Raw genomic sequence first — 11,885 nt, forward strand, 5'->3', positions numbered from 1 at the left:
ATTAATATTTAGAGATTTGTAAAAAGTTTTAATTGAATACAATGATTTTTAAAAGTCTATATCGAACACACAAACATTTTAAAGAAAAAATGCTTCTCGTACATATTTTTTTAATAGATAGGGTTGCAGGTGCTGAACTGACAAGATTTCAATGGCCAGTCTAACCCTTTTTTTGTTCAAAATGGTGTGAAATCTTATCAACTCGACATCCTGTAATACCATATGTTAAAACAGTCTGTACGAGTAAATTTTCTTCGAACAAAATAGGGTATTTTATGTGGAGAGAGGTTAAGAGCATCTTCTGAAATGTTCTTTAATTTAAAGAGTAAATTATTAAAACTATGTTTAGTTTTTTCACAAGTATCAAAAAAAATTTGGCAGAATTCTTATAGAAAAACATTTGGCAAATTTTCATTGATTTTTGACACAATAAGTACAAAAAATGTATTATGTAAGTGCTGTCAACACAGTACCTGTATTATTTTTGTCAATAATTTCCTATACTTGTGAATTTACTCAATTATGTTTCAAGAAATTCTTTAAACAAAGATTTTACACCATCTTCAATACAAAAATAAAGTTAAATCAGCGAATAAAATTTTGCTTGGTCAGTACTTGTGACCCTGTCCGTTAAAAAAATCTTACAGTTTGCATTTTGGGAAAATTGCAACAGCAACTTTCCCTTTTTTTTTTTTTTTTTTTTTTTTTATAGATTTTACCCTAAATTTTATTTTGTATTAGCAAATGCCCTAACATTTCATAAATATACACATGAGATCTATCTGGAAAGAAACCATCCAAAATATCGTTAGTTAATTAGGAAAAATCTTTGAACTATCTGCTACCGCGACGTTTTTATTGAATGTCGATACCTTTTTGAACAGTGTTTTGGACAATTTTATTATATATTGATTCCTTGATTTTTTCGGTCATTTGACGGTGTTTTGGACAGCTTCCGTCCAGATGGATTTCAAGTGCATATTTATGAAAGGTTAAAAACATCTATTGGTACAAAATGAAGGTTAAGGTAAAATTTGTAAAAAATGAAAAGATTAGGGAATGCTGTTACAATTTTCCTAGCATTTTTCTGTTGTCGGAACCTTTACCAAACAAAAAGCATTCATTCAAACGCCAGCCTGGATTTCATCTTCACACGCATATACACACAGTTCAACCGTTGACAATGTCAAAAATATTCGTTCAGTTATGGCCGAACATTCATTTTTGCCGATTATAATAGCATATTACTCCTTATTTTGCTGTTCATCCTTTGAATCGGGATCAACCATCATGAGTAATAATGTTGTAGAAGCACATAGTTCAGTCCCGTGTAACTCGACAGACAGAGGACCAGTGGTACCCACAACCCCATTAGTCAGTTTTCTTGAAACTCTTCAAGAAACGGCACTCCAAGCTTATGGGCACAAAGGATTCGACCCGAAACTTTACGTGGATTTGTCACTGAAACAAAATCTTTCGACTACTATTGTAGCTTTTGAGAAGCTTCCAAGAACTGAAAATGGTTCGGTTTCGGGTCACGATTTAAACGGTTTTATTGAGAAGTATTTGAATGGGGTTGGGAAGGATTTGGTCTATGCTGAACCAGTGGATTTTGTGGCTGAGCCTAAAGGGTTCTTACCTAAAGTGAAGAATCCTGAGGTAAGGGCTTGGGCATTGGAGGTCCATTCACTTTGGAAGAATTTAAGTAGGAAAGTTTCGGGCGGGGTTAAGGAGAGACCCGATTTTCATACATTGCTGCCTTTGAAGTACCCAGTTATGATTCCCGGGTCGCGATTCAGGGAGGTTTATTACTGGGATTCTTATTGGGTAATAAGGTTGGTTTTCTATCTTACGCTTTCTTGTGTTATTTTGGTAAGTTGTTTCTTGTTCTTGTTTTGGTGAGGAAGAATAGGTGGGATTACGGAGCCGGGAATTAATGTTACGGGCGCAAAACTTTAGAAATTTAATGTACGAATAAAATTCATAAATAACAAAAAAAAAATCATAATATAATATTATCAGTTACAGTTGTACCTGACAATGCTTTATAGCATAAAATTCATCAATAATAGAATCTAAATCTAAATTCAAAGAAAATTCTCGTTCAATGTAAAGTGTCATACAATCAGCAAGAAAACTATCATCCATTTTGTTACGAATTTCCGTCTTCACATGTTTCATTGCAGAAAATGGTCGCTCTACGGTAGCTGTTGAAACAGGCAGTGTCAATACTAGACGAACCAATTTAGTCAAATTGACGTAACTCTCCGATCTTCTACTTGCAACCAATTCTTGACATAAATTAGAAAGTGTAGATACTTGAAATCGAGGCTCAGAAATCACATCATGCTGATAATGTTGCAACTCAACTTTCAAATTATAAATATCTTGCTGTGTAAAATCTTGAGGATAAAATTTCTTTGCAAGCTTGCAAATATTATCCATGTTAAATTATTCAAAAGAATTTTTCGGATCCAATGCCACACCGAGAGAAAGGAGTTCTAATGATGTCTCATTAAATCTTATATCTAACTCCATCATCAGAAAATCAATGGCTGCATTGAAAATATCAAAGTGATAGTGATGTTCAACGGTAGGATACTCACGACCACGAGAACGACCAACCATTTCCATGGAAAATAAATGTAATCAAACACACCCATTTTGGGAAAATTGCAGCAGCATCTTTCCTTTTTTTTGTAGATTTTACCCTAAATTTTATTTTGTATTAGCAAATGCCCTAACATTTCATAAATATACACATGAGATCTATCTGAAAAGAAACCATCCAAAATATCGTCAGTTAATTAGGAAAAATCTTTGAACTATTTGCTTCCGTGACGTTTTTATTGAATGTCGATACCTTTTTGAACAGTATTTTGGACAGTTTTATTATATATTGATTCCTTAATTTTTTCGATCATTTGACGGTGTTTTGGATAGTTTCCGTCCAGATGGATTTCAAGTGCATATTTATGAAAGGTTAAAAACATCCATTGGTATAAAATGAAGATTAAGGTAAAATTTGTAAAAAATGAAAAGATTAGGGAATGCTGTTACAATTTTCCTAGCATTTTTCTGTTGTCGGAACCTTTACCAAACAAAAAGCATTCATTCAAACGCCAGCCTGGATTTCATCTTCACACGCATATACACACAGTTCAACCGTTGACAATGTCAAAAATATTCGTTCAGTTATGGCCGAACATTCATTTTTGCCGATTATAATAGCATATTACTCCTTATTTTGCTGTTCATCCTTTGAATCGGGATCAACCATCATGAGTAATAATGTTGTAGAAGCACATAGTTCAGTCCCGTGTAACTCGACAGACAGAGGACCAGTGGTACCCACAACCCCATTAGTCAGTTTTCTTGAAACTCTTCAAGAAACGGCACTCCAAGCTTATGGGCACAAAGGATTCGACCCGAAACTTTACGTGGATTTGTCACTGAAACAAAATCTTTCGACTACTATTGTAGCTTTTGAGAAGCTTCCAAGAACTGAAAATGGTTCGGTTTCGGGTCACGATTTAAACGGTTTTATTGAGAAGTATTTGAATGGGGTTGGGAAGGATTTGGTCTATGCTGAACCAGTGGATTTTGTGGCTGAGCCTAAAGGGTTCTTACCTAAAGTGAAGAATCCTGAGGTAAGGGCTTGGGCATTGGAGGTCCATTCACTTTGGAAGAATTTAAGTAGGAAAGTTTCGGGCGGGGTTAAGGAGAGACCCGATTTTCATACATTGCTGCCTTTGAAGTACCCGGTTATGATTCCCGGGTCGCGATTCAGGGAGGTTTATTACTGGGATTCTTATTGGGTAATAAGGTTGGTTTTCTATCTTACGCTTTCTTGTGTTATTTTGGTAAGTTGTTTCTTGTTCTTGTTTTGGCGAGGAAGAATAGGTGGGAACATAAGGGGGATAGAGTAGACATTGTGAAACCAGATCTCTAGAATTTAATATATGTAACTATGAAAGAATTAAATTTACTTATTTTGGCTCATTGATGAACTTGGTGGACAGTTGTTGATCTTCCTAATGAACATACGGAGTGGCGTAGCATAAAAGCTACATGTAGTCGACTCTAAGTTTATTGAGAAACAGACTTAGTTTCTTCTATTTGTTAATGAATAGAGTTGGTTGATAATGAGGTTGAATAAGTTCTATTGCGACGACCATTTTTGGTTTAAATGAACCTAAAATGCTAATTTAGGTTCAAATAAACTAAAATGTGGAAGTTTTTATCGAGAAATCAAAGCATTGTTCCCCCTCCCCTCACATATTATCCTCTTATATTGACTAAACAAAGCTTATTCTTTTACCTGATTGATATAGGAGCTAAAAGTCTCATTTCATCACAATCCTACATGAGTCGGAAAGGACCATTTAAGTCGAATCTTGATGCGTCAAATTTGGTCAACTAAAAATTGAAATCACAAGACCATATATGTGAGAATAGTTCGACCAATTAGTAAAATTCCTATTGTATGTTACATCTGATTTACTTTATTCTTTTTTAGTTCTCGTTTTTCTCTATTTCCTCTGTCGAATTCGATTTAAGGATGATAATTTTTTTATGCAGGGGCTTGTTAGCAAGTAAAATGTATGAAACTGCAAAAGGGATTGTATATAATCTTTTATCTCTTATAGATGAATTTGGCTATGTTCTCAATGGTGCAAGGGCATATTACACAAACAGGAGGTGAATGCTTTTTGATATTTCTAAGTTAAATCTCTAGCTATTAATGTGTGCCTTACCTATAAGCTAGTCTAGTTTATAACCTTAGATGCATATTTAAGCTGCCCAGAAGAGTGAAAAGTGAAGAAAAGTATGTTGAAAATCTCTTTCACTGTATTGTTGTACATAACAGCATAACCTTATGTGTTATTGAGCTTCTAATTCTTCTGTTTTTCTTGTTCCAGTTAACTTACCTCTTCTCTTTATACAAGCTGAGCAATCAGTAAAATGCATGATGTACTCTTAGTATGACATGCTAAACAAGCGAACAAATCGCTCATTGAACTCGTTCTTTCAAATGTCAGTATCGACACTATGTCTACAATGATAAAATTCGTAACTGCCATCCATCAAATGCTGAGCCGCAAAATTCTTCACGCTAGCTGGACCATGGTTGTCCGTCTCCGGTTTTGCCGACTGCTGAGATCTCTAAGATTGGCCAGCCAACTGGGTTGGTTTGGATATTGTTTTCTATTGAAAAGGAATCAATTGTCTGTGCGAGTCACCTTCTTCTAGAGTCCGCTGGATGACGCGGCATTTTCATCCAATATGACCACTTAGGTCTACGTTGCCACGATATTGTTCCATGGAAGCGGGTGGTTGGCCTGATTTTTTTGGTGTCGTAGGGAGGGATTGATAAAGCATATTTAGTCGTACCTTCAATTGTGAAAAGATGAAATCTTTGATTCATTGAAATCACAAATTAACAATGATTACTTATAATTGCTTAAATCTTTTTTTCTTTCATTAGTAGAATCTGACTTGTCAAGAGTTAACTATTATCTTCCGTTATGCTTTCATTTACCTGAATCCTTTGAAGTTGAACTCAAAGTTTTAAGTGAAAATTTCAGCCAGCCACCTCTCCTGAGTTCAATGGTTTTAGATATATACGATCGAACAGGCGATAAGGACTTGATTGAAAAAGCTCTTCCTGCATTGCTAAAGGAGCATGATTTTTGGAATTCAGGTTTTGATAAATCATGCCTTTGCTTTTTGTTCCCCCTCCCCCCCCGGGAAAAAAAAAATATATATATATATTTTGACTTTTAGTGCATGTTTAGTATGTAAAACTGGACAGGATTATAGATTCTTTTTCTACTTTAATACCAACTATCCAATACTTACCAAACGTGACAGTGATTTATCAACCTCTCGCAATCCTCTTCTACACTTTTGAATTTTTAATTTATGGGCACCCCTTTTATCCAGGCTCTTATTTACTCACTCAACATATGCGAGCACATGAATGTGTGGGGTCAAATAAAGTATTTATCCATTTTGGTCTTTATTTTTATTGTTGAAGGGATACATAAGGTGATTGTTCGGGATGCTAAAGGTTCACTACATACTTTAAATCGATACTATGCAATGTGGAACAAACCAAGGCCAGAGTCATCAACTATTGTAAGAGTCATTTTACTAATCTTGCTAAGTAATTGTTGCGGAATGATATTTTTCTGGATTACGAATTTGTTTGTTATTATCTTAAAGCAATTACTAACCTTGCAGGACAGTGAAATAGCTTCCAAATTATCAAATACCTGTGAGAAAAGGAAGCTCTATCGTGAATTGGCATCAACGGCCGAATCCGGATGGGATTTCAGTACTAGATGGATGAGGTAGCATGAGTTTCCTTACTATCATATAATAATCAATAGTTTGTCTATTTCTGGAGTGCCCAACGTACAAAGCAGGGCCGATCCTTGACCTGGCAGTTATTGGGCTGAGCTGTACAGCCTATGTGGCTCGGCTCATTTTGACTCCACTATAGAGGTGGTTTTCTTCTTGGCCAGCTGCCAAGTCAAGGTGTCATCTATTCAATATTTGGTGGTTTGCATATGTTTCAGGAACGGAGCTGATCTTGCATCATTAGCCACAACATCAATTATACCTGTTGATTTGAATGCTTTCATTCTGAAGGTAAGATACAGAATATCTCCCTTGAATGTTGATTAATTACTTCACTTTTATTTGTTATGTGTGACATCAGCTGTTGTATCTTTGATTCAGATGGAACTTGACATAACCTCTTTGGCACATGTTATTGGTGATAATAAAATCGCTGCACGCTTTATGGAAGCTTCTGAAGCTAGAAAGAAGGCCATGAATTCTATTTTCTGGAACTTGGAGATGGGACAGTGGCTCGATTACTGGTTGAGTAATTTTGATGCATGCAAGGTGGTATCATGTACTAAACTTTGAAAGTCCTCCCACCGAAGAACACTGATATTGATTTTCTACCTTTTTCATCTTCTTTTCGAGATTATAGGACACTTACACATGGAATGCCTCAAGTCAGAATCAGAAATTATATGCTTCAAATTTTGTTCCTTTGTGGATCCAGCTGTTCAATTCAGGTTTCTAATATTCACTCACTCGTGTAATTTGCTAAGCACTATCTTTCATGAATGTTGAAGTTCTAAGTGGGCGTAAGTTAAGATGGTGGTTCTTTTCAAATTGCATTTTGATAGTAGCATGCTGTGAACCACCTCATCTAAAAGTTGAACTTGTTTGAGAGAGATTTTTTTTGTCATCTATTCAATATTTGGTGGTTTGCATATGTTTCAGGAATGGAGCTGATCTTGCATCATTAGCCACAACATCAATTATACCTGTTGATTTGAATGCTTTCATTCTGAAGGTAAGATACAGAATATCTCCCTTGAATGTTGATTAATTACTTCACTTTTATTTGTTATGTGTGACATCAGCTGTTGTATCTTTGATTCAGATGGAACTTGACATAACCTCTTTGGCACATGTTATTGGTGATAATAAAATCGCTGCACGCTTTATGGAAGCTTCTGAAGCTAGAAAGAAGGCCATGAATTCTATTTTCTGGAACTTGGAGATGGGACAGTGGCTCGATTACTGGTTGAGTAATTTTGATGCATGCAAGGTGGTATCATGTACTAAACTTTGAAAGTCCTCCCACCGAAGAACACTGATATTGATTTTCTACCTTTTTCATCTTCTTTTCGAGATTATAGGACACTTACACATGGAATGCCTCAAGTCAGAATCAGAAATTATATGCTTCAAATTTTGTTCCTTTGTGGATCCAGCTGTTCAATTCAGGTTTCTAATATTCACTCACTCGTGTAATTTGCTAAGCACTATCTTTCATGAATGTTGAAGCTCTAAGTGGGCGTAAGTTAAGATGGTTCTTTTCAAATTGCATTTTGATAGTAGCATGCTGTGAACCACCTCATCTAAAAGTTGAACTTGTTTGAGAGAGATTTATTTATTTGAATTTAGTCTTCAGCACGCCTCTTGATGTGCAAACTGGATCAACCTTTATCACAGGCCAGACAGTTGCACAATTATTGTGAATGAGTGGCGGAGAGACTTGAAATCTGAATTAGCCTTCATGGACTAATAACCATGTGTTCACCACGTTATAGTGGAAATAACACCATTTGATTATTGTTTTGTAATAAACTTCCTTGTTAGTTGCCTCTTATTTCAGATTTTGATTCCCTTTTAAAGCATAACTTTATTACTTATTTCTTTCAGAAGTGATATTAAGATACTCCATATAAAAGAAAAATATGTCATCTATTGACGAACTACCATGATATGTTTATGTTTTATTTATATATGAAGACGTCAAGGTGGTAGATGAAGTCCTCCGAAGTCTCCAAAATTCAGGCCTGCTCCGTCCTGCAGGGATTGCAACTTCTTTGACAAATTCAGGACAACAATGGTAAATAAGTTGCTCGTCCATTTATCCTAACTTGCCTGTGGTTCTTAAAGGTTTATTACTGTCTGAGGAATGTGAGGATGAGAATGTTATTAAATCATGCCTTGTTTTTGTTTCATTTTTGGAGAACGTTATTAAATCATGCCTTGTTTTTGTTTCATTTATGGAGTATGTGATCTCGATGTATCTCAATCAGGGACTTTCCGAATGGTTGGGCACCACTTCAACACATGATCGTTGAAGGCCTGGTAAGGTCGAGATCTGCAGAAGCAAGGTCTATAGCAGAAGATATTGCTGTGAAGTGGATCAGAACAAACTATGTGGCTTTCAAGAAAACGGGAAATATGCATGAAAAATACAATGTCGAAAAATGTGGAGATTTTGGAGGTGGTGGTGAATACGTACCCCAAGTAAGCAAAGTTTACCTTTTTAGACGTAATGATCCTTTTTATACTTCGTAACAATTTCAAACTAGCTCGTGGAGAGGTAGAACATTCTGTGCAATTGAAATACTCAAGTGATTGTTTTACTTTATTGAACAAATGATTTTGTTGGACTGTGAGGAGCCTAGTTATAATGTGCACTTATCCCTAAACCGCGGATCAACCCCATATTCCTATATAAGTAAAGCTTTGAGGTGGCCATTTTAGTTTGTGCAAGAGAGGCGTGAGGAAAAATTTGTATTCTTATCCTCCATTTTATAATGAAAATCTACAACAGCAAGATGATGTAAGTCTCGTATTGAGAGTGAATCTTGATAAACATCTGTGCTTTGCTTGTTCTTTGGTTGTGTTTCTGATTATTTTTGGCTTCTGAGAACAGGGATTAGAACTTAATTTTCAGATTTCGTATTATTTTTGCGTGTCAGAAGTAAATCATTGCTCTGTATTTCATCGTCTTCTTTACACGTCTGTACAGACGGGATTTGGCTGGTCGAATGGTGTTGTATTAGCTTTCTTGGAGGAATTCGGATGGCCTCAAGAACTGAAGCTTGATTGTCCATAAGCAATGGAAAAACAGATTTCCATATAATTCTGGAACAAAATATTTGCATTCTTCAACTTTTTGTGCACTTGCTAGAAAGTTGCATGAAGAGATTGTGATATGATTGTAATCTTAACATTAAAGCTTCAGTCCAGAAGTGGATTCAGGTACAAAGGCTTGACAGCAGATTCGCTTGATTTATATTTTGTTATTGTCATGTCTTCTACAATGAATGAAATTACATAAATAAGTTTCATAAAAATAAGCTACTTATTTATTTCGACGTTTAGCCAAACATGCTTACACGTGATTTCCATGTTGGGCAGCGACATAAATTTCTTAAGGTGATTATTGGTTGTAAATTCTAGATTTTGCAAAAGTGATTCGATGTGAATGATCACTCAACTAAGCTCCAAAGCAAAAAATAAGTGGAGTTAGGTACCTCGTACTTAGCCTTTTTTTGGTTCTCATTCTTTCCTCGTTAAAATGGAAAATATGATCCTTATTTATCACATCAAGTCATCAAATTTGAATTTCTATCTTTTGTATGGAGTTTATAACGGCTATATTTTTTATTGCCATTCTTCCAAAAATGAGAAACAAATGGGGGCTTAATTATTTAATCAAACATCAAACTAATGACAAACGCAAATTCATCATCCAATACGTGATTTTGAAGTAAATATGTTTTATATACATAGAATATGCTTTAACATTACAAGAAAAATTGGCATTAGCAAATTATATTATTTTTCAATTTTTAAGCTAGACCAAGTTTTACACACTGGAAATATTTCAAAATATTTTCTTAAGAATAAAGAGAAAAGCGAGAGAGAAAAAAAAAAAAAAAAAGAAAAAAAAAAAAAAAAAAAAAAAAAAAAAAAAAAAAAAAAAAAAAAAAAAAAAAAAAAAAAAAAAAAAAAAAAAATTTACAAGATTCGACATTTCGACCCAAATATTACATAGTCTATTGACACCAACCCCATTACCATGATTAGTGTTTCCAACCAGAGTAGTGTACATTTTTCCAAGAGTTGGGTAAGATATTAGTAGATCTGGGCATCGGGTGGATCGGTCCGGGTATTTCAAGACTCAAAATCACCCATTATGCTTCGAGTATTTCGCAAATGGAACTATTCGGGTCTTTGTAAATAATGGAATCAAAAAAACCAAACCCAAACTTGAACCGTTGGTTCCGATTCGATTTTGGTTCTACCATAGCATTTTTATATACATTTATTTAATAAATTTCATATAGACCATTTCGGTACATATACCTGCTACTCGAAAATATTTTTGCAATAGAGAAAAGGAGCAAAATATTAGATACTAAAAGCAATGAAAATAGGAGAAAATAAAATATAGATAAAAAGTGAAATTATAATTTGAGAAAAAATTATTTTTCTTAATAAATCTTATTCGATCTGTAAGAGAGACACATTGGGCATATAATTTAGTTATGAACAACGTTTAAATTCTTCTACTTTTAAAATGAACTGATATAAAAATACTAATAAAATACATAACCAATATAGTAGGAAAAAATTACGGTTTACATATTAAACTCGCTTTATTTGAATAAAAAAAATATTTTTAAAAAGATAACCACGAACTCAAAATAGCAAAAAGGTACAATACACCGCAAGCAATGAATATATCAAATTTAATTGCCATGGGCTATAAAAAATTAAAAAAAAATCACTTAAATTTATTAACAATACAAGAAAGTAAAAAACTTGAATTGCAAAGAATAAACACTTTGATTCATCAATTTATACCACAACCTCTTTGAAATTTTTGATTTATAAAAAGCTCAAATTGTAAACATTAACATATAATAACATCTGAAATGCAACAATCTGATGTAAGATGAGATGTAAAAAAAAGTAAAAGTCAATCTTATTTTTTAGGGTTAGAATTAAAGTTTTAGACTAATTATTGCCAAAACTAGGATTTTTAGGTTTTATATCTATTTTCAGCCTATAGGTTATAAATATTTTTTTATTTATAAAAATCGGTTCCAATCAAGTACCACGGTTTCAAAAACCAAAAACTGAACTGAACCCAGTCGGTCATCGATTATCAGTTTCGATTCCTAATTTATTTTTTCAGGGAATCGGACTGGAACCTTCGATTCCAATTCGGTTTCGGTTTGGGAGATTCGGTTCCGGTTAAAATACCCAGGCCTATATTTTAGTATCATTGATGTTAAAATATCAATATAAGTGGCACTAATATGATATTAAATAAAACGTATAATTAAAGAATAATGAAATGTGTCATTTATTCTACCTTTCATTGAATTTATAACATCGTGCAATCTAAACTAATGTTCTAGCATCATTGATGCTAGATAACATTATTCAATACATCCACGTATTTCTTATTTTTATTTGAACTTGATAGTAGATTATTATTATTATTATTATTTTGACAAATTTAGCACTTCTTGTGGATCGAT

General features: G+C 34.0%; 1 protein-coding gene across 4 annotated transcripts; it reads left to right on the forward strand.

Moving 5' to 3' along the window:
* Positions 1 to 1,113: 1,113 nt before the first annotated feature.
* Positions 1,114 to 9,653, forward strand: LOC111375489 (probable trehalase). Of its 4 annotated transcripts, none has more exons than XM_022998326.1 (11): positions 1,114 to 1,835; positions 4,582 to 4,701; positions 5,589 to 5,704; positions 6,041 to 6,141; positions 6,247 to 6,356; positions 6,585 to 6,657; positions 6,748 to 6,915; positions 7,007 to 7,094; positions 8,344 to 8,443; positions 8,637 to 8,850; positions 9,359 to 9,653. In XM_022998326.1, the coding sequence occupies exons 1-11, from the start codon at positions 1,207 to 1,209 to the stop codon at positions 9,443 to 9,445; spliced, it is 1,806 nt and encodes a 601-aa protein (XP_022854094.1). In that variant the 5' UTR covers positions 1,114 to 1,206; the 3' UTR covers positions 9,446 to 9,653. The 4 variants fall into 4 exon arrangements, with proteins under 4 accessions (XP_022854094.1, XP_022854092.1, XP_022854093.1 ...); XM_022998324.1 differs by lacking the exons at positions 6,585 to 6,657; positions 6,748 to 6,915; positions 7,007 to 7,094 and adding exons at positions 7,306 to 7,378; positions 7,469 to 7,636; positions 7,728 to 7,815 and having other exon boundaries at positions 1,115 to 1,835; XM_022998325.1 differs by lacking the exon at positions 1,114 to 1,835 and adding an exon at positions 3,107 to 3,826.
* The last annotated feature ends 2,232 nt before the right edge of the window (positions 9,654 to 11,885 follow it).

The sequence above is a fragment of the Olea europaea genome, unplaced genomic scaffold (genome assembly GCF_002742605.1).
Source record: "Olea europaea var. sylvestris unplaced genomic scaffold, O_europaea_v1 scaffold138, whole genome shotgun sequence".
Classification (NCBI taxonomy): domain Eukaryota; kingdom Viridiplantae; phylum Streptophyta; class Magnoliopsida; order Lamiales; family Oleaceae; genus Olea; species Olea europaea.